The 24,160-nt window shown below is 44.1% G+C and overlaps 1 protein-coding gene across 1 annotated transcript in view; it reads left to right on the top strand.

Annotated features, from left to right (window-relative positions):
* LOC311231699 (voltage-dependent P/Q-type calcium channel subunit alpha-1A-like) overlaps nucleotides 1-14,549 on the top strand; it is a 188,165-nt gene extending 173,616 nt beyond the window's left edge. Inside the window, 3 exon segments of the mRNA XM_084318327.1 lie at nucleotides 7,616-7,853; nucleotides 8,565-8,788; nucleotides 13,184-14,549. Of these exon segments, the coding sequence (XP_084174453.1) occupies nucleotides 7,616-7,853; nucleotides 8,565-8,788; nucleotides 13,184-13,876 (1,155 nt within the window). The 3' untranslated portion in view covers nucleotides 13,877-14,549.
* The last annotated feature ends 9,611 nt before the right edge of the window (nucleotides 14,550-24,160 follow it).

The following is a 24,160-nucleotide window of genomic DNA, read 5'->3' as shown; positions in this document are numbered from 1 at the left end:
GGGGTCTATAAAAAAATCCCATATGTCCTAGTAGGAATTACCACTAGGAGGCTGACGTGAATGGTTTTTCCCAGTCGGAAGCTGGTTCTTCCGCTTCTTCCCACGTAACGTGAACGCGGCATTAGCTGCCTGGTGCGCATGCGCTGTGACACCAACGGCGGAGATGGACGTTCGGTCTGTAAATACCACTCGTCGAGTAACAATGTTTTAAACTGTTTATTAGCAACTCCGAGCTTCCAGACCCCATCGTGAAGCTGTGTTAAACCCATATTGTACGCTGGGTATCTTTGAAATTCAGATCTGATATATTTTTGACACACCCCGAGCCCTGCGATCACGCTTGGTTGTTGTTTTCCTGGATGATCCCGATGCGAAAGCCAGTGACTGCGGTCACAAAAGCCCCAGGCTTGCAAACCGAAAGTCACGAAAGGGGCTACGTGTGCCCCATGTGTGTGTGTGTGTGTGTGCGATCAGGAAATGAGAGAATATATTTTTCAGATCGCTTCTCTAGCGTGCATAAGTACACATATACTATCGATAATCTAGCGTTTATTTGAAAATTATTCATAAATAGGCCGAAAAATTACAACGTTTTTGTGTATTCCAGAATATTCCAGTAAATGCCGTTTATCACGGAATCTATATATTTTCCTGAAAAACGAGGGCTTTTCAAAATGCTATAAGACGGAAATGAACCGATTAAAAAACAATCAGTTTCGACAATGTTGACTGCAAACAAGTCATTGATAAGCGACGGGCAGATTAGACACAGCCATAATTTAAGACAGAGATTATGCGTTCACAACGCGGGTGGTGGCATTCAACAGGGTTTTACCATGTTAACAAGTGGCAACCAAAGTGTTAATGCGTATTGTCAGTCAAAACAGTCAGTTACCATTTGTAATGATTACATTACCTCCACATTAGATAACGCTAGCTGTGCAACAATCTTTTTGCAGTATCCGTTAGAAAAGAGGCTGGATAAAGAGGCTGGATACAGAGGCTGGATACAGGAGGACGTTAGCTCTCCATGCTCCACAGCTTCCAGTTGTTGTCTTCCTGCAAGAACTCACGCCTTGTAGGATTTCAGAGCGAGATTTCAGTTTCAGTGGCAAACTAATTTGGTGGTAACCAAAACATTTTAATCAAGCACCCTCAAAAACCACTCGAGTTCAGTTGAAACGGTGAGTACTTGAATAATCAATTACTCACTCCCATTCCTAATTCAAATCCACAACAAATGTCAACTATGCTACTGTTGAGACCAAAATTTACTTGCATGTCTTTAGTTTTGTTGGTATATTTTTCAAGTCCAATGATCAAATTAACAAGAGTAAAAAGCAAGTCAAACTTCTGTCCGTGGTCTATCTGAATGCATTTATTCTTGCTGGCCAGCAAGATAAGAATACATTATAAGATTGAAACTAAATTTAAAATTACTGCCAAAATTATCACTGCTCTTCACAGGATTCTTCTTTTTGTGTTGTTACAGAACCAGTCATATAGGATTTCCCTGTTTAATTTCCATGTCATAGGGCTTTGGACTAGAGCCCAAAGATATGACTAGGTATGGAATGCCAGTAGGGTTTCTAGAGCCTGGGTACTTTGGACCTTTTAAAGAGACACACACACATTATACTAGCTGGCCATAACCAGTCAAGCTGTACAAAGATAAAATGATATCTCAACACAGATCTATAATGACATGATGATATTTTCTACGACACTAGGTATGGAATGCCAGTAGGGTCTCTAGAGTCCAAAGATATGACTAGGTATGTATCATGGGGCTACCCCATGCCCTATAATGGTTGCCTCACAGTCTTAATTGGTTTAGCCCTGGTCCCCACATGTGGTCATGCTACCAAACATTTAGCTTAGGCTTTTTGGCTTTGTTATATTTTGTATATAGGTACTGGTAGAACCCAGGCACAGAAGACAAACCTTCTGTTAAATTATAAACATGTTATGTGGATTTAAAGTAAATAAATGTGTTAACAAATATCCTGTTTGTCTGTGCTCCCACTTGGTTCCTTGTAGAATCTCTGGCTGCCCAACCAGAACTGGGAGAGGCCAAAGCCTTTTCTGGAGGGGAGATTTGGAAGGAACCAAGTGTGGTAGAGTACAGGGGGGGATTTTTATAATGAGAAGGGAATAGGCTTATGAAGCGCCCTAAACACTGTTTAGTGTTTTGTGATGCATCCATCTTATACAGATGGAAGCTCCTCTCAGGGGGAAATAGAAGCCGGCTTGGAGGAGACACAGCCGTGCTGGAGCTAGTGCCCTTAGCCAAGGGCCTGGTTGTGGATATTTTGTTGATAGAGAGTTTGATCATTTTGTATTTTTGTGTCTAGTTGTGTTAAATATGGTTTTTCCCGTTTTTCCCACTGGGAAGTATAAGAACATTTGAAAATAAACACCAACCCCCGGGTGATGACAACCTGCCTCTGACTACAGTTTTCCCACTGCTTGGCCACATCCTCACAGTATGGAATGCCAAGCATGTTAGTACATGTGCTTGTTGAGGGGTCAGTAGTTAATGTTGGGTTCAAGTTCTTGGAATGCCTATAGCACAACCATTTACATTTAGTCATTTAGCTGAACGCTTTTATCCAAAGCGACTTACACAAGTTCTGTACGACAAGTCATCAGGAAGGGTACAACTCTATCAGCTGAGTAACAATGTTCATCAAAGTGTTGCGTGTTACAGTGTAGGTTAGTTTATTAGGACAAGTGCATGACAGTAAGGTTAGTTAGGGTTAGAGTTTTTTTTAAAATTATTATTATTTCAGATAATGGTTGAAGAAGTGCGTCTTTAGTTGGCGGCGGAAGATTGGACGGGTTTCGGCTGTCCTAACTAGGGTGGGTAGTTCATTCCACCATTGTGGGGCAAGGACTGAGAATAGGCGACTTCTCTTTGATGACCCTCCCGGGGCTTGGATAGGAGAAGGTCTGAGGCGGCCAGAAGATGCAGAGCGTAGGGGTCTTGAGGGTGTGTAGTTAGAGACCATTGACCCGAGGTAGGCGGGAGCGGTTCCCTTTGCCGCACGGTATGCTAGGTCGAGGGGTATGGTATGCTAGGTCGAGGGCCTTGAAGCCATAAACCATAAACCATAAACATACACACAAATTGGCATCCCTTACAGGAAATCGCGGGGGAATTTCACATGCGAAATATCTAATTAAAGCAAAAATCAAATCAAGTTTGGCATCACAGGTTTGTAAAATTTTTTGGAATACGTAATGTGATTTACATGATTGTGCGTGTGTTTAATGATTTCACATGTATAATTCTCACCATATCACGTGACATTTTGCTTTCATGTGTAATTACATGTAAATTGTGTAAATATATCACAGTCACATGTGAAAATGTCCTTTCCTGTTATCACATGTAATCACATGTGCCTGTAGTTATACCATGAGGTGATACCATAGACCAGGGGTGTCAAACTCATTTTCACAGAGGGCCACATCAGCATTATGATTGCCCTCAAAGGGCCAAAGACCGTATAAATGTTAATGTAATGTAAAATAAATGTAGCTACTCATTTACATATTGTTAAACATGTTGTTTCTGTATTTATTACTTATTCAAGTTATACATATTGCATATGCATTTGCATAGATGTAAAAATATATGTTAGCTTATGTTATTTTAACAAATAATTTTAGTTTATCAGAACCCCATATTACTTCATCAATCAATGATCAAACCATTCAAGTAAATAACAAAGAAGAATATCATCAAATACAAGCTATGACATTACGTTTGTTCAAAACCTTTTTGTCACAGTCAAGAGGGGCAGAACTAACAACTGTGAGCTGCAAAGAACACGTGGGACAGATGTAGCAGATGTTACAAAAACAAATGGCTGCACACAACCTTGCAGAGGCCATACATCCAACTAATGGAAGATAGTTTAATTAACTTTAATTAACAGATTGCAGAATGGGTACAGTACAGTACAGCTCAATACACACAATTGTTAAGGGGATGCAGACCAGAGAAAGACTTTCGACTTGTTTACATCAGGGTCCCCCATTTTCAATTCGTAATGAAATTGCTATTATGTGTCTGCATGAACACACAATTGTAACTGTACTAAAAAATAACAAAATAAGGGTTGTCTCAGTTCACAACTATATTGGTCAAGTTTTGGGTGGGACTTGTTTGCGTCCCTACAGCTTCTTATTCAATAGAGCGAGATGCTCGGTTATGTCACACAGCCAGTTTGCATCTGACAGTTCAGACAATATTTCTTCAACCCTTTGTTACCTATTCCGCATGAATCTTTTTTGTATTTTGGGCTGTAAAATTGTCAAAGAATGTCTGAGGAGTAAGTGCTTTTGGCTTTTTTCCTTCGTTACTTCATCAATACCTCAGATGTTCAACATACATGTATGTGTAAGAATGTGTAATAACTAAGGCTGTCAAAGTTAAAGCTTTATTAACGCATTAACCCACAATTCTTTTAACGCCGCTATTTTTACCTGTTATGGTTGGGTAAGGTGTGTTGGACCCAGGTGCAGTGCAGAACAGAAACGATGAGAGACAGATGTTGATTTTCGAATTTGAGCACTACTCCTTTCATTCGAGTAGCTCAATGATACGCACACAACAGTGGACAAAATAAAGGGGAGAAGAAAGCAAGTCTCCAAAACACGCTACAATATACCGTAATTCCTCTAATAGTAACCCCGGCTTGTATTTGTTTCAACTGTAGCGGGTACCAGGCTTGTATTAGGAGGAGGCCTGTATAAGAGGGAGGCCTATATTTAAAATTTTCAAACGGATCATAATGAATAAATCAACATTTTGTGTCAGTTTGAACCCAGTAAAATGTACTGGGTTCATTTATTGAAACCAAGTACTGTATGAAATAGTAAACAGTGCAATTACAGGTGGTCACTGGTCATTTCAACGTTTTCAAAGTGAAATCAAGTAACTAGCTCAGTATGCAGCTCAGTATATTAGTAACCCGGCTTGTATTAGGAGGCCGGCTTATAATTGCTTAGCTCAAGAGCGCACCCGGCCATTAATAGAGACCCGGCTTGTATTTGAGACCCGGTTACTATTAGAGGAATTACGGTATGCGCCAAACGACGGCGCTGCATATACATACAGTACTACTGTCACAATGATTTCGAACGGCAATCGAAAGTGACACGGCAACTCAGATACATACGCACAAACCTATCCTCCGTGGCAAGGAGTGATAAGACTTACACATATAGGTATTACTCATGGACAGTTTGACGATCGACTCACGGAGTCTGTTGTGACACAGAAGAGAATATAAAGGAACATTAACACATTGACTGCCAGCAGCAGGGGTGCTGATCCCCCTTCATCGCCAGGTCTTTATTCAATGGATATAGTTTTAGACTGCGACATTTGCGAGTGCTTAAAATATATATATTTTTTTATCCACTTTTTCTCCTTTTTCAAAATGTTCTCCCATCCCAATTTAGCCGTGCCAATTCTCCCCTCCCCTGTCTTGAACGGTGCTCGCATATGCCCCCCACTGGCCGGTTGTATGGAGGATAGAAGCCTTGCATCACGTGTCCCCTCCCATACACGAGGAGGCAGCCTGTCACATCTTTTCACCTGCCAGCGCGGACTCTCATTGGCGAGGTGTAACGTGTGGGAGGCTCACACTACCCCCGCCATTTTCTGTCTCTGCTGTGCAGGCGTCCCCAACCGACCTGTAGGAGTCGCTGTCCACAACGTCCAGATTACCACCCATCGACTTCCACCCGCTAACTCTGCCAATTGAGTTAGTATGACGGCTGGCCCAAGCCGGAGGCAACGCTGACAGCCGGAGTCGAACCCTGTGTCTCTTGCGTTGGTGACGAGCGCAATGTCCGCTGCGCCACCCAGCCGCCTTGCTTAAAATATATCTTATATTATATCTATGGGTCTAATAATGCCGTCGACTGTCAGTGAGTTGCTTCCAGTCAACATGCCCAAAACAGATAGTTTTTTCATCCGTTCATTTTCGTTTTATACCGTTTTGAATAGAGTATGGTTTGGGTGCTTTTGAGTAATTCCAGGAAAAAATACGAGAAAAAGGCATTTTAGTGTAATCCAGTCATCATCACGTTGTAATTCTTCGGCTGATTATCTAATCATCCTGAAATCAACGCTAGATTATCATTATTATATCTCGTCGTGCATATATGAAATGGCCATATAGCGGGGGGCTCGCCCCCCCACCGCAGTCAACGGTAATAAGCACATACCCACATACACCTACACACAGATAGCTGTGATCGCGGTAGAAAGAAATATCGGATCAACGCAAGGTTTCATATATAGTGTTCTTACCTGGTATCTGATGTAATGCAAAAAAATGTATCCAATTATCTGATCGCCATTCCAGTTATCCACAGCGATCATGTCCCCGATATTACCGAGCGTTACACACGGACGGGCGGGCAGGGTTAATATGCCATGCCGTCGTTGTAAACCCCTGGCTCGCCTGAGTATTTAAACCCCGCCCGCACGGCTCAGATCGGCTCGTAAAACACACCAGCCCATTTCCAATGGGATGCAATAGCTCCGCAAGGCAGTAGAGGGCGGTGTTGACCGTCTGCTAGGTTAGACACATTCACCAGGGTATACAGAGGCTGCAGACATGAATTATGAATAGATATAGCGAATAAACGAAATAACGATCCCAAAAACGAATTAACTCGTTTTTGGCGATATTACCATGGCGGGCAATAACGAGTATACAAGTTTTTGCCAATTATTGTGTTGCTAGTCACACTAGGTACGAACGAGTGTAATTAGGACAGGTAGACAGGTCAATTACCCACCAGGTAATGCTAGAGATTTGCTCCCTGAGACTTTATAACGCATCACTGTGCCTCACTGCATCACTGAGCACAAGGTGACAGTACTATCTTCCTGGACTTTTACTTTTACTTTTAAACCAACATTGTAAAATGTTAAACTTTTTTACTGTACACTTACTGTATATTTCTGTATATTTTGACTGTATATTTTAGAATGTATATACATAACATAGAAAATGTATATCCCGGACCGTATTTCTATTTGTATTCTTATTTGTATTCTTATTCGTGACATGTTTACTGTTTACTGTGAGCGATCTGTAGTGCCAAATTTCCTTCGGGATGAATAAAGTATTTCTATTCTATTCATGAAATGAACACACGTGAAATCATGTACGGTAAGCAATCGCATGGGAAGTGTTCCCAAAGCACATTGGAAATGCACGTTATAAAAAACTAAACGATATAACGATATCGCCAATCACTGCCAAGGCGCCGGACTGCACTGGGCGTACATGACCACAACTAAAGCAAACTGTCGTGCTACAAGCTAAAACCACATGTAAAGATCTCCCCTGGGTGTGAGCAAAAACGGTATGCTTCTATCACGCTAAGTACACACTTGCCCAAAACAGAGCTCTTAGCTGCTGGATTTTTCACAATTTATTAGGCTTTTCTGTAAGGCTTTTTCCCGTGCGCCACAGCTGGTGACCCTCTGGATTGTGACTTCTGTTCCTCTTCTCCCCTCTTCTTTCCCCCACTCTCTTTTACACTCTCCTCTTGTCCTCCTTTCTCTCTCTCTCTCTCACAGAACATCACAGACGGCAGTCCTATGCGTCGGTCCACCTCCAGCCTGGTTCACGGGCGCTCGGGCCGCGGGGTGCGGCTGGACGACTACTCCCTGGAGCGTGTGGTGTCCGAGGAAGGCAGGCAGGGAGGCGGAGGAGGAGGAGGAGGTGGAGGAGGTGGAGGAGGAAGACATGGCCGCAGGGACCGGAGCCATCGTACCTCCCAGCGCTCCCTGACAAGATACACTGATGCAGACACTGGTGAGAGTTTGGCTACACTGACCCGTCATGTCTGTCCATTTACATTGTTTACATGTTGTCATTTAGCTGAACGCTTTTATTTGAAGCGACTTACGAGTTCCGTACGACAGGTCAGCAGGAAGGGTACAACTCTTTAAGCTAAGTAAAAGTTTTCATCAAACAGTGCTGAAACTTGGGTGCTGCAGTCTTGAGTGCATAGTAGTAAAGACATATTAGCATAGTAGGTAGTAATATAGGCAAGGACGATTATTTAGTGGCAAAGTGCATAGTAAAAGACAGTAGGAAGGTATGTTTTCTTTTTTTCCTTCATTTCAGAAATTGGTCAGGTTTCGGCTGTCCTAACTGTGGTGGGAAGTTTGTTCCACCATTGTGGAGAAAGGACAGAGAATAGCCGGCTTCGCTTTAATGAAATCAGATGGGCTTCTGCGTTCTGTATGAGTTGAAGTGGCTTGGTTTTGTTATATCGAGATAATGAAATAAATGAATCCGTTATTACGAGAAAACTATCTTTGTTATATCGAGATAAAGAAATAATAAGTCGTTATCACGAGAAAGCGGACTTTGTCATATCGAGATAACAAAATAATACGTCGTTATCATGAGAAAACAGACTAAATAAATAAAGACCTGGCCGTTCTGGGCTTCCGTAGAAACGTACTCCCAGTATTGTTTGTGGAATGGAATGTAACCTCCACACGTGTCTCCCTGCAGGCCTGGGCACAGACCTCAGCACCACCACACAGTCAGGTGACCTGCCCCCCAAGGAGCGAGAGCGCGAGCGCGGCCGGGCCAAGGACAGACGCCACCACCATCACCACCACCACCACCACGGGCCCGACCGCCATGACTACCCTCACAGGCACCCGCAAGACCGGGGCGACCGCAACTGGTCACGCTCTCCGAGCGAGGGGCCCGACGGGAGGGGCCACAGACAGGTGGGGCCACACACACACACACACACACACACACACACACACACACACACACACACACACACACACACACACACACACACACACACACACACACACCGAGATAGAGTCCCAACTGTTGAAATCAACTAAACTAAACTGTATGTTGTATAGTCCAGTCCTATAATTATTGGGGCTAATATTAAACATTTTATTCATATGGTCTAAGACTGTCTAATAAATACTAGTGAACACGAACAACTCTCTGTCAAATCCAAAGGCTAAAGTGCTCAAATCAAACTTGTGATGTCATCAGGTATAGTCTGAAACTGAGCCATAGACAATACATTTGTAAATACATTTTATATATATAATAATCATAATAATAAAGATAATAATCATTTATAAATTAAATAAATAGATTACATAAATACATATTTTTATTTACACATGCAGAGTTTGGGGAGTAGGTGTGAAAAAGCGACTTGGGATTGGTCTCAGGCGTATACAAAAGTATATTGGATCATGTCTCCAGCACCCCCACAGCCGTAGCTACAACCACTTAAGTCAAGGCTCTATTTCCACATTCATTCATTTTATCCCCCGCGCTCTCCCATGAGCTGAAAATATATATATCTGTGTTCCAGAGCTCAAGTATTTTTTGTATTTTATTTTTTTATAATTTTTTAAACAAACATATAAACAAACATGACAACACACGATAAGATATACAAGCATTAATTGTCAGGGCACATCCAATGAGATCACCTTTTGGTTAGTTGTTTTATATAAGATATACCCATAATACCTGTTATCTAAAAAAAAAAACCTACACACATATGCTCAGCTCGAACCCCCCCCTCCCGGACCCCACCTTGAGAAGTACCTCCACTATCCCTCGCACCTAACCAGACACTACCATTATAAGCTAGCTTTTATTCTCTCCACCACTTCTAACCACATTGACATTTTGGATTCATTGAGACCCAGAATTCTTGCTGTAGATATTTCATGGTAAATTACATCGAGATATGTAAGAAACCAAACTTTACGGCAAATTTTTTCCGGTTGAAACCAGCGTGATGCGATCAGCTTTTTGGCTACTGTGATACCCGATAAAACCAATCTCTTTAGCTGTGGATTCACTGCAAACTCAAAAACATCATTCAACAGCAATACCGAGGGGTGTACAGGTATATTCCAAGATACGAGTTTTGATATTTGTTGGGTCACATCTTTCCAGAATGCCTTAACTGGTGAGCAGTCCCAATACATGTGCATAAATGTCCCTTCGTCCCCATTTGTACATTGGGTGCATTTGGAATCTTGTTTGAGCCCCATTCGGCACAGTCTTATAGGAGTCAAGTATGTCCTGTGAATATAGTTAAGATTGATTTGTTGATGATCCGGGTTCCTTGATGTAAGTCGGACATTTGCCCAGGCTCCTTGCCAATCAAAGTCATTTTCCAGGTCTGGTATATCCCTCCTCCAGACAGAGTCAAGTTGGAGGGTTTCATACGAGGACGTTAGTAATTGATGATAAAATTCTGAAACAAAACCTCTCGATGTCTCTCTTGAGTAGAAGAATTTGTGGTATCTGTGGTGTTCAATTGGTCTGTCTAATGGAACACCGTGAGACTTCAAACATAGCTCTAACTGTTTGTGAAAAAGCCATGTGGACTTGGTGAGATTAAATTTTTTGCGTATTTCTTTATCACTACAAAAACCCTGTTTGTTAAAAACATCCCCTAATGAGTGTATGCCTTGCTCTTCCCATATAGGGAATCTTATAGGTCGTTTTCCAATTAAGAGAGCATTGTTATTGAATAAGGGAGTATGATTGTGCCATTCTTGTGGGTTAGGATTTTTTTTTTGTGATTCACGCCATATCCGGATCGCATGAGTAATTATGGGGCCAAGAGCTCAAGTATTTTAAAATATTTGGTTTACCTCTTTTAAAGTAGACTTTACTTAACACTTTGATCGCCATGGGTTAAATTCATAATTTACCATCCCTCGCCAGCTCTATTTGTCTATGGAGAAGTTCCCCTTCTTTGCAGGGCTATAACTTTTTAAATTCTATTGCTACATTGCCATTATTATGGCCCATTCAATGTCCTATATGTATTGTTCAGGGTGTAGCAACGTTAAACTTTTTCATTCACATATTCATACTAAAATATGGTCTAAAGTATAAGTATGTTTTTATCATTTTCTGCAGATTTCTTCAGAACGTGATTTATAGCCCTAAATGCATTATATTGATGATGAAATACAGTTTGGTAGCGATCGGCGCAAGATGAAAAATTTCAACTGGACGTACTTCTAGAATGATCTACGTATGATCTGATGATGACCGGATGGGCGGGGGATCGTTTATAATTCCGTGGGCAACGTTAGATGATTCATCCAGAGTGGGTCATATGTTCATCATAGCAGTTTATATTGAACACGTTATAATATAACGCTGAATCTTACCGTATGTTCCTCGCGCCGTTGGACGTTCAGCGTGGAGTAGACCGTTTTCGATTATGGGATGTAGAAATGCCCGATCCATTTCCAGGTTGTATAATAGTATATACGTCCAAATAATGTTGTTTATTGAGTTAGGGCGAGCAATCTATTATCCAGTGTTTCAAGATGGAGTCGCGGGAGCTATAGAGAGTGGCCGGACCACATTTGCATGAGTACTACTGGTTCAAAGGTTAATATCCGGTTGGCGATCTGCCGATCGGCCACCAGATGGCGCTCTTGAACCGCTAGAGAGTTGAGAGGAGATCACACTTGTGTCTCAGGGCCCCGGAAAGGAAATATGATTTCGTTTTCGGCGGTTAAAGTGTTAAAGGAACACTCCATGCCCATAATCTCACACATCTATCAAATTAAGATGTGTGATGACATTTATTAGATTAGATTAGATTAGATTCAAATGTATTGTCATTACAGCACAAGTTCAGTACAACGAAAATACGTTTGTCATCCAACCAGAGTGCAAATGTAACAGTAAAGTACAATAGTAACATACAATGTACAGGTTATTAAACTGGGTATAAAATATATAAACTACTACTACTGAGTAATAGTGCTAATCAGATGTATGTACAGTGTTATAGTATTATTATGTACAGTGATACAGGTATAAAGACACTATAGTAGTAAGTCATACTGGCCAGCAGCATAACTAGTAAGAGTAGGTAAGAGATATGTACAGATATAGATATAGTATCCAGGAAGTAAGTAATAGTATAGTAATAGTAGTAATAGTAATAGTATAGTAATAGTAATAGTAGTAGTAATAATAAGTAATAGAAAGTAATAAAGACTTCAGTGAATTGATGAAAATAAAAGATATCAAAGTTTTAGGGAGTGAAAGGCGTATTTCAACATGTCACTGAGCCGTTATTGATCACCTCCTGGAATAATATACATCATAATGACATCTAAAGGTGCAGTTCACACAAAAATTGGAAATGGAGCTGAGGCACTTGGCAAAACACCAAAAAATACGTTTGAAAAACTCAAAAGCAACATCTCTTTTAAGAAATCATGCTCAGCTTTTGAGTTTTTCAAATGTTTAAATTTTTATTTCTTTGGTGCTTTGAGCCACAAGCTGGTTGAGTTGGAGTGACAGCAGATTAAGCAAATCACGCAAACTATCTGGATGAATAGACATCACTATGAGGGTATGAGGAGGAAAATATGTTCTTTAGAATTTTGTGTGAACTGGCCCTTTAACTCTTTACATCAATAGATCTCAAGCGAAATTCATTTGTACCAGATGGTTTATAGTTTTGAGAAACGTGGGATTATGTGCATAATTAATCAGAGTGTTCCTTCAACCTGCCATTTGCACCATGGATACAAGGTGTAAAAAAGAAAAAAGGGAAATCCATGTAGCCAAAGTAGCCAATAGCCAAGAAGGAACATCCCTCATTGCTGACCGTGTCCAATGAGAGTTCTCTGTTCTCTCACTCACACCTACTTACGGATGTCAATCTCTCTTTTTTGTTTTGCGCTTTTTTTTCTTCTCTTTGTCACTGTTCCTCTCTTTGTGTCCATTCCTCCCTCAATGTGACATGTGGCTTTTTGGTGTCGATCTTTTGCCTCATCGCTGTGTTTTTAATGGTGTTTATCTCTTACTGTTTCTCTTCTTCACACTATCTATCTATCTATCTATCTATCTATCTATCTATCTATCTATCTATCTATCTATCTATCTATCTATCTATCTATCTATCTATCTATCTATCTATCTATCTATCTATCTATCTATCTATCTATCTATCTATCTATCTATCTATCTATCTATCTATCTATCTATCTATCTATCTATCTATCTATCTATATCTCTCTCTCTCAATCTGGTCTCTGTTGTTTTGGTGGTGCGGTTTGATTTGCCTTGTTTACATGTTGCTGTAGGGCAGTAGTTCGGTGAGCGGCAGCCCCGTCCCATCTACCTCGGGGACCAGCACCCCGCGGAGAGGCCGTCGCCAGCTGCCCCAGACCCCCGCCGTGCCCCGCCCACACGTCACCTACTCCCCTGCCGTCCGCAAGCCCGGCTACGCCCCCGCGGGTCCCGGTCGCCTGCGCTCGCCTTCCCCGCGGGCCTTCTCGCCTCCGGACCACGACAGGAGCTACCACCACCGGCCCCCGTCGCGCCAGGGCTCCCCCCACCACGGAGGCTCCACGTCCCGGCACGGCTCGCCGCGCTCCCCCCGGCACCAGTCCCCCCGCTCGCCGCCCCATCATGGCTCTCCCAGGTCCCCGCACAGAGGCCGCTGGAGCGGTCCCCCGCCCGGGGACAGCCTGGAGGGCGACGGGCCCTTCTACGAGCGCGACTACGAGTACGAGCGCCACAACGAGCCCCCCGCCTACGAGCAGAGCCTCTCCCACGGCAACCCCCACCCGCGCTCTCCCAGGACTGCCCGCCATGGGCCCCCTCCGCCCCCCCACCCGCACCCGCGCAGGGTCCCCAACGGCTACCGCTCGCCCTCCCCGCACCGGCATGGACCGCCGGCCCCCCACCCGCACCACCGGCCCGCCCAGGCGCGGGGGCCCCGCAAGGGACTACACGAACCTTACAGTGAGACGGACGAGGACGACTGGTGCTAGCGACTGCAGGGAGCGAGGGATGAGGGGAGGAGAGGAGGCCAGGGCGGGGGAGGAGACTGATTCTGCCTGGGACAGAGGGCTTAGAGGGGGGGGCTCGGAGGAGGCATGAGTGCGTGTGAGACTCTAAAACTACTCGGAGCGACACACAGATACAACGCACCCCCCTTCTCCTCCTCCTTGCTCTGTGACGCAGAACTACAGTACCCAGAATTCACAGCTTGACCAGCAAGGCCAGGTTGGAGGGACGACAGAGGGTTTGGGACGGAGGTGTGAGTGAAAGACAGGAGCATGTCCTCGTGAAGCACCTCTCCCGGACCGGACGTGCGAACGCTCTGTCCCTTCTGGTCTTCTTCTTCTCCTACTGTAAAAGCCTGTTGGAACGCAGACCTCAGCTCACTTCCTCAACGGACCCCCTGTCCTACACGCCAAGCTATGCCTCCGGAAAATCAAACTTGAACACTGAAGAACAAAAAAAACTTTACATGAAAAACTATGAAAAGAAAAAAAAAAGGGAGAACAACCACTTTAACTTTGACCTTTGACCTTTTTTCCTTCCCAAGGTACAGAACCAGGAAGCTCCGCCTATACTGCAAAAACCAGCCAATCCCAGTGCTGGCTGATATTCGATGAGTTTTATCATCTCTGTTTACTGTTAAAGAACTCACCTAATGCTGACGGAACTGGTGTGGCATCACTTCCTGTGTGGTGGGGGGCACAGTGTGACCTCACTTCCTGCTCTAGTGCGCTAAGGGGTCGGGGGGGGGGGGGGCATCACATTTTTACGAGGGAGTCGGACACTTGCGCTCCCCATCCCCCCAACCCCCACCCCCCTACCCTTTGGTCATGTGACCGGCGCACCGCATAGGATAACATGACAGGGAATGACATCACACGTTTGACACGGCAGAGGAGTAGGAGGGGACGGGGAAAAAGACTATTTCTTCAGTATTTCAATTTCTTCTCCTTCTTGTTCTTCTTTGGACATTGACGCTTGGTTCTTCTGTTGCGTTCGCTCAGCCTCGTTTTTGATGTTTTTTGGAGTTCAAAAATTCGATGGAAACCTGCATGATTGATTAAATCCATACCTAGAGAGAGAAGTTCTGTTGGTATGGGTGGGACATGGGGGGGTTGGCTTTTAGGTTTACAAAGAAGTTCTCTTCTCTCTCTCTCTCTCTCTCTCTCTCTCTCTCTCTCTCTCTCTCTCTCTCTCTCTCTCTCCGTCTCTCACATCTCGCCGTAGTCAGAACATCGTTTCGGTTGAAGCAGGTTCGATAGTCGAGCGGTTTTGTTTTGCATTGATTTTCCAGATGACGGGGGGGTTTAACACTCTGAGCACTAGGGGGGGTGGGGGGTGCGGGGGAGACGTGTGTGTGTGGGGGGGGTGTTACAAGATTGTTTTCAAGGCTTCCTGTTACGCATGGCGAGAGAGAGAGCGTAGAGAGAGCGAACCTCTTCCAGACTCAATTTAATATTTTTAACGATGATAGTATTATGAATAATGATATCAATGTCAATGCAACATGATTATGACAATGATGATGATGATGATGATGATGATGATGATGATGATGATGATGATGATGATGATGATGATTGATAGAATTGTAGATTTGTTGTCATGTTTTTGGTTTCTTCGAGATCCAGTCAGCTGTGTCCATCTTGTTTCCATCATGTTTATTTCTTTCCCCTGTTCCGACAAACTTTTTACCGGGACGTCACGGAAGCGTCTCACACATCCCGACGTCTCCCGGGTGACGGCTCACGAACACTCGCAAAGCGCTGCTGGAACGTTGGTTAACCGCTCAGAAGCTCTTGACACGATACTCTTCCAAGCGGGAGAATAATCGTAGAACATTTTTATTTCTTTATTTCTTTAGGCGGGGGACGTTTCGACGGAGAGCAGAGCTGGATTGGCATGCTTCAGTCGGTCACTTTGTGCCAAGCCAAAGGGTTTAAGGGTCAAAGGGCAGGAGACGGTGTCACCCAGGTCTTTGGGTCCTGACGAGCACAGGGTTTGTGGAGAGTGTGGAGAGTTTTGTCTCTGTATTCTTCGCAGACAGCCAGGCCTGTTGCAGGGAAGTTAACAAACGTGTATTTTTATCGCAGACCTCAAGCGATCACAGGCGGTTGAATTCTTATTATCTACTCTCCCCCCCCAAAAGAAATATCACCAAACTCCCTTTACGTTGGTTCCTCCTCCGGTCGGCTCTGTGGTCCAGAAGGCTGCTATAGCGGCGCCGTACGGTGACGGTTCAGTATCTGTGTCGGCTGGGTGTCGGTCGGGTCCTCCTGCCTTCCTCTGTGACCGATCCACATCCTGACTCCATGCAACGTTTCAGAGTTGAAAGCGGTGTATTCGACGCGGATGTAGCCCTGCAGGAGCGGTGACGTCCATCCCAGGGGCCCTCGGTCTGTCCATCTGTGCCAATGCTGCCCCCCCCCCCCCACCCCTCTCTCTTTCTCTCTCTCTCTCAGCTCAGGATCAGCAGAGAACAGCCAAACGTAGTGCCCCCCCCCCCCCCACAGAGCTACAGCTAATCATAGCTGTCACCTCTTCTGCCAAAACCCTCCGTTAAGTAGCCACAAAGATCTCTCTCTCTCTTTCTCTCTCTCTGTCCATTTACTTTCCAATCAGTTCCCTCCACATGCCAGAGAAGAAATTGAAGACCTTGACGCAAGCAGCGCCATTATTATAGGATATGGACACTCAATGATAAGATTATTACCTTTTTATTAATCTTTTTGCTGTTGTTTTCTTTTTTTTTTATCCTTATATGATTATGAGGGAAAACTATTATTGAATATTCAATAAGCTCTAGGACAAGTTGAAGAGATAGCATACATAGATAACTAGGCGATAAGACACAGATCAGTCTAGATATAATGAAGTAGATGTAGTTATAGGTAATGATAGAGAATAATATTAATCAGAGATTCAGATTTTATTTATTTTGCATACTGCTGCTCATGACAGGACAGGCGATGCTCGCGATACTCTGAAATCTTGCACTTTTCCGCGGCAGTGGCTCCACAAAGACACCCCCCCCCCCCCCCCCCCCACTCCAGGTGTACAACTCTATGCAGAACTCATAAGCATTCATACCATATTATTTCAGAAGATTCTAATACCATAATATTGTAAGAAACATACAGAAAAAGAACACACACAGATATTTGTCGGCGAAAATGTGAATACCAGAGTGACACAACTTTGCACAATCATGCACAGCCCATGTTCAGTTTAGTCCCTTCGTTCATACCCCCCCCCCCAGCAGTATTCTTGCTCTCCCTCCGATCCCCTCTCTCTCTTCTTCCGAGAACGTCAGCCTCCAGGCCTAGTAGTAGTAGTAGTAGTAGTAGTAGTAGTAGTAGTAGTAGTAGTAGTAGTAGTAGTAGTAGTAGTAGTAGTAGTTGAGAATAGTGTAGCATAGTATGAGGGGATGGGGGTTGTCTTTCTTTTTCTTTCTTCTTTTTTTACTTAAAGAAAACCTGGCCCTCTGCCCCCACCTCAAGTGGGTGGTTGTATGGGGATCCAAACTGGCCCAGAACCAGAACCCCATACAGAACCCCTACAGAACCCCCTACAGAGCCACAGTGCCTTCTGTATCTGCCCCCCTCCCCCTCTTGCCTCCTCCCCTCTGTAATAGATGAGATCAACCACACTACGCCTTAAAAGGGTCCTCATCGGCTCCCGGCGTTTTCTCTTTTCTCGACTGGGCCTTGGTACTAAACCAGCCAGAGAAAACGGCCAAGAGGCTGGACTTTGACGTAGGCAACGGCATGGCCGCCATTTTGTGTCCCGCCGGTGGCCCGTGTGTCTGGTTTCAGGCGGTGTAGCGAGAGATTTTAACAGAGGTGAAAAAGGTTTGTTTACTTCTCAGGTCCCTCTAGAGTTTAGGTAGCTAGCTAGGTAGATGTAGAAAACAGTAGGCCTAGGGTTTTCAGTTATTGTATGGTTTTATCCGGCATGGACGAGCATTTGTCAGACGTTGTAATGTTGCCCCCCCTCTCCTTCAGTGACCCACATTACAGACTCTGACCCGCACCCCCCCCCCCCCATTCGCAGCCTGTCAATCAACAAACAAAAGAACCACTTGCACTTGGACACTGCGCGTTTCGACGGGAAACAAGACTTCATTTTGGCAAATTTTTAACACATTTGCTTCAGAATTGTAACTGCGGATAAAAAATGGCCAACACACAACACTGCCCTTGTATGAAAGCATGTTGTGTATGTCCAAAAAAAAAAAAATAAAAACTCTAACAAATCCCATAATATATATATATATATATATATATATATATATATATATATATATATATATATATATATATATATATATACACAAAAAAGCGCATATAAACTTAATTTAAAATTTTTTCGTTTACTTTCACTAATGGTTTGAGCAGGGGTCAGGGGGTTGAGCAGGGGTCAGGGGTTTGAGCAGGGGTCAGGGGGTTGAGCAGGGGTCAGGGGGTTGAGCAGGGGTCAGGTGGTTGAGCAGGGGTCAGGGGCTTGAGCAGGAGTCAGGGGCTTGAGCAGGGGTCAGGGGGTTGAGCAGGGGTCAGGGGTTTGAGCAGGGGTCAGGGGGTTGAGCAGGGGTCAGGTGGTTGAGCAGGGGTCAGGGGCTTGAGCAGGAGTCAGGGGCTTGAGCAGGGGTCGGGGGGGGGGGGGGGGGCTATGCTTGGTTCATCCACCCACGCCGTGGCTTCGATCAAACACGCTCATCTGCCGGGCTTCACCTACAATCACTTTTTCATTCTTCTTTTTCCTTTTTTACCTTTAGACCCCCCACACCCCCCACCCAGAGACCATGCCGTGCCACCACATCTCCACAACCCATCCGATCAAACCTGTCTGTGAAATTGTGTCAGTTGTGTGAAGCTTACAGTATGTGTCGAGAAAAAGAAGAAAAAACAGGAATAAGGGCTTCTCTTAAAATCTTAAGGAAAAGGGGTTTTAATGTGCAGTAAGTGGTTCGTATGTAGCTGAAGCCACGCCAGCGGATCTCCCTGTGTACAGCACCAGGTGTGTGCATGCGTGTGTACTGTGTAGGGGGTGGAAGACTGTCAACAGCCAGGTGGAGGACTGGGGTGTCATTTGGGCGGTTACTGGGTGGGTACTGGGTGGGTGGCAGTGAGAGAGAGTCTTAACTGGGTGCGGGGTGCTAGGGGCGGGGGAGGGTGGGGGTTATAGCAGAGGTGGTAGTAGAGTCTCGAGATCACGCACAATTTCACATTGGCACTGGGAGCACTTGGAGGTAAACTTTTCCACAAACACAAACACTCACCCTCTCACACTCGGAGGCCATTTTGAACTGCCGCCGCCTGCATCTCGGGTTCATCTTGGAATGGAGGGTCCATGCTCGGGTTCGTCACAGGGGTCCGGGGTTTACTGGTGTACCGGTGAGACATTCCTCTCCTTGTGTGTGTGTGTGTGCACCCAAATATAGAATAACACAGGGTGTATTGTCCTTAACTAAACACATACAGTTGTGTTAAAGATGTGTTCAGAATGACAGGAGCATACAGATGTGTTCAGAATGACAGGATCATACAGATGTGTTCAGAATGACAGGATCATACAGATGTGTTCAGAATGACAGGATCATACAGATGTGTTCAAAATGATAGGATCTTACAGATGTGTTCAGAATGACAGGATCATACATATGTGTTCAGAATGACAGGATCATACAGATGTGTTCAGAATGACAGGATCATACAGATGTGTTCAGAATGACAGGATCTTACAGATGTGTTCAGAATGACAGGATCATACATATGTGTTCAGAATGACAGGATCATACAGATGTGTTAAGGATGTGTTCAGGATCTTACAGATGTGTTCAGAATGACAGGATCATACAGATGTGTTCAGAATGACAGGATCATACAGATTTGTTAAGGATGTGTTCAGGATCATAGAGATGTGTTCAGAATGACAGGATCATACAGATGTGTTAAAGATGTGTTCAAAATTACAGGATCATACCGATGTGTTCAAATTCAAAATTACAAATCGTGTCGCTGTTAACACATGTATGTGTTTAGTTAAGGACAACAAACCTGTTTTGTTTTAACACGTACTTTTTGAGAGTGATATGTGTTGTGTGTGTGCAGGCATGCTCATGTGTGTGTGCGCGTACATACGAGTGTGCTGATAAGTATGGACCATCACCTACAGTAGGTAACCTTCAGTGCCTTTACACTGTACAGGACACCATGACAGCACACACACTGAGTCTCACATCACCTCCTATAGTCTCCACTGCTGGTCTCACCAGTGACAAGTCAAGTCAAGTCAAGTCAAGAGTTTTAATTGTCACGGCATACAGGTATACAATGAAATGCGGCTGGTGACGTAGTGCTGCTTGAAGCAGGAGCAGGGAAGAAAAGCAGATGTACGGTTGAAAGGGGGCGGAGCATGGAAGAAAAGCAGCTGTACGGTTGAAAGGGGGCGGAGCATGGAAGAAAAGCAGCTGTACGGTTGAAAGGGGGTGGAGCAGGGAAGAAAAGCAGATGTACGGTCGAAAGGGGGCGGAGCAGGGAAGAAAAGCAGTTATACAGTTGAAAGGGGGTGGAGCAGGGAAGAAAAGCAGATGTACGGTTGAAAGGGGGCGGAGCAGGGAAGAAAAGCAGATGTACGGTCGAAAGGGGGCGGAGCAGGGAAGAAAAGCAGATGTACGGTTGAAAGGGGGCGGGCAGGGGTGTAATCATGCAAAAGAAATTGGGGATTTTAAGGTCACAATTGAATTACATTTTCAATTCTTTATACATTAAAATGTATTCATACTACAGAGCTCTATATATATATATATATATATATATATATATATATATATTATATATATATACATTACACTGCTTGGTTTGGTTGAGAAGATTTTAAATGTTATTTCAAAGTTATAACAATGAAAATGAATATTATACATTATGCCAATAGCAGTAGCCTTACCATACTACCAGTTAAACAGAGACCTCTCAGTTTTATTGTCTTCAAAAAAAATTATTTCAATATACTATTTTTCAGATTTGGGATTTTGTATTGAGATGGTCGGGTGGACTCTGTATGTCTGCATGAACACCTCAGCCACACTTCTTCTCTCCATCTGAGCCTTCCTGAGCCTTCGCTTCCTCGTCATCCTTAATCACACCTTCTTCGCAGGCAAGGAGGAGCTGGAACCGTGGGTTAGGAGGGCGATGGGAAGGACAGGAGGGTGATGGGAAGGACAAGAGGGTGATAGGAAGGACAGGAGGGTGATAGGATGGACAGGAGGGCGATGGGAAGGACAGGAGGGTGATAGGAAGGACAGGATGGTGATAGGATGGACAGGAGGGTGATAGGACGGACATGAGACGTTTGTTTCATTGGTTCACTGCTCCTACTTTCCATTCCCTGTACATTGCAGCTGTGTGTAAGTCATTGTGTTCATCATGACATCATTCATAAAATGTTCTGAAAAAGCCATCGTGTTCATCAGATGTCATTTTGTCTCGCATTTCCTTTCACCCTGTTGGCTTGCCTTCATCTCCACAGCTTCTCTCTCTCTCTCTCTCTCTCTCTCTCTCTCTCTCTCTCTCTCTCTCTCTCTCTCTCTCTCTCTCTCTCTCTCTCACTCACTCACTCACTCACTCACTCACTCACTCACTCACTCACTCTCACACACACTCACGTTCTCTCTCTGTCTATAGCTCTTACTCTGGATGTCACATTAATATGCATGTAATCCCATTCATGAACACACAGTGGTAGCCTTGAGCAAGCATGTAGGTTCAGTGGGTTCAATATGTGTGTGTGTGTGTGTGTGCGTGTGTGTGTGTGTGTGTGCGCGTGAGCACAGTCTGCACGCCTTGAAGAGTGTGGGAGGATGTGTACACTTCTGCCTGCAGCTCACCTGTGTGTGTGTGTGTGTGTGCGTGTGTGTGTGTGTGTGTGTGTGTGTGTGTGTGTGTGTGCCTGCCTGCCTGTGCGTGTGTGTGTGTGTGTGTATGTGCGTGTGCAGTGACTCCAGACTGGGAGTTGCTATGCAGCGATACTAAATCGATGCCCGATGTCTCCTACGGTCGCCATAGTAACCCTCAAGGCCCTCCCTTTTTCTCTTGTTTCTCCTCTTATCTCTCCATTCCTCCCCTCCTCATGATAGTCTCACAGGGGACAGGTTGTCTCTTGGATGGATCTCTTGCAAGATCTTGCCCTGTCAACATCCCGCCTTTTAATGCTCTGTCACAGCATCAAAGGGGACGTGAAGCACCGCACCCCCCCCCCCCCACCCCCCACAGGGGACACAGGGCTTTTAGTGGCAACCGAAGCATCCGTCCCTCCATCCATGCATATATCCCCATGGCAACCATTGTCATCCAATAGAAACCAGTGCCACGGTAGAAAAACATACAGGTTTCACTTAGCAAGTTGAGAAAATAAAAATAAAAATAAATAAACATGGCAATTTAAGATAAAAAGAAGTATTTAATTACAGATTTGCATGTGCAATGTGCATGCCACTATGTGGGGTAACAGTCGAACTTCAGGAATAAAAAAAAATAAAATAAAAAAAGAATATAAAGAAAAAAGTATATATATGTAAAAATATATATAGATAGATGTTTTTAAGAGCAATGTGTTTCTTTTTTCTTCTATTTTTGAAAAACAAAAAACGTAAAAAACCTGACCCAAAAAAAGAGAAAATCCTGACAAAAAATGAAAATGAACTTTGGTGATGAAATCGAAGAATGTTTGTTTGTTATATTGCCAGTTATTTCATGGGGGAAACTGACGGGGACGAACGATAGATTAACACTAACATTACAAAAAAAGATAAAAGAATTGCGGGGTGAAGGAAGAATACTTTTCCTTTTGATGAAAAACAATCCCTTTGAGAGTGAGAGCTGCCTGACCTTGGTGATGTTTCCCGTTTATCCCCGACTATGACGAAATCCCTTTCGCTCTCTCTCTTTCTCTCTCTCTCTCTCTCTCTCTCTCTCTCTCACTCTCTCTCTCACTCTCAATCTCAATCTCCAATCTGCTATTTCTACCAGTGCATTTTGTAATTCCAAACAGAACTCTTCCTAAAGAACCTGAATAAAAATCAGAGAGAATGCATTCTACCAAACCTCTGTCTCCTTTCTTTCCACCAACCCCCCCCCACCCCCCCCCCCCCCCACCCCCTCACGTGCCGTTGACAGGCGCTGTGAGCATGTTGGGTCTTTGAAGATTCAAATGGTAAATGGACTGCATTTATTTATATATATATCCAAAGCATTTTACATCTTCGTCTGGGTTCAGTCGTCACAGCAGTTGAAAATGTAAGCGTTGCGAGTGTATAGCTTCTTACTGTCTTCTACTATCATGCACTCTTCTATCTATTTACTAATATGTCTCTACTACTATGCACTCAACACTGCAGCACCCAAGTTTCAGCACTGTGATGAACATTGTTCCTGCTGACTTGTCGTACAGAACTTTAGATAAAAGCGTCAGCTAAATGACAAAATGTAAATGTATTTTAGAGGCATTAAAGAACCTTGGGAGCGACTATAGGTAAGTCCATTTGAATTGAGAATTTCTGCCAAGGTAATGGATGAAAATTAAAGGGGCTTTTTCGCAGATTTTCCAGGAAAATATTTCCCAGCCTCTGATCAGTTTGCACATTGTATGTACTTTTTGACAAGCAACGCGGCGATGGTGGTCTTTCTGCCTTGACCCCGGGAACGCCACTTTGCAGAAACATCTGATTATTGATGCGTGGAGCTGTTGTTCTTTGGTCAATCAGATGTTATGGGGTCGCATCAGAAAGACCACCATCCTCCTCAGAAGGACTTCCTCCTCAAAAAGTACACACTGTGCAATTATTATTATTTTCTTTGGAAAATTCAGCTTAAAGCTGCCGATGCCTCTAAATGGTAAATGGCTGCATTTATATAGCAGCTTTTATCCAAAGCGCTTTACAATTTGTTCCTCACATTTTTACCCATTCACTCACCGACCATCGGGGGCAGTTATGGGTTAAGTGTCTCGCTCAAGAACACTTCGACACGCTGCCCGGGAGGAGCGGGAATCGAACCAGGAACCTCTGGATAACCAGACGACTGCTCTACCTCCAGAACCACTGCCACACCGCCCCTGGGAGTCCTGTGGAAAACCTTTGTTGCGCTGTATGGGCTTGACAAGTTTGTTTATTGTTTGTTTATTAAAAAGATCCCCATTAGCTGATGTCAATGGCACCAGCTAGTCTTCCTGGGGTCTGAAGTCCCACATATCAATATATACATATACATACACGC

This window comes from Notolepis coatsorum (assembly GCF_963971535.1).
Source record: "Notolepis coatsorum genome assembly, chromosome: 7".
NCBI lineage: Eukaryota > Metazoa > Chordata > Actinopteri > Aulopiformes > Paralepididae > Notolepis > Notolepis coatsorum.
The sequence above is the reverse complement of the archived record's forward strand: the minus strand, read 5'-3'. Positions and strand labels throughout refer to the sequence as shown.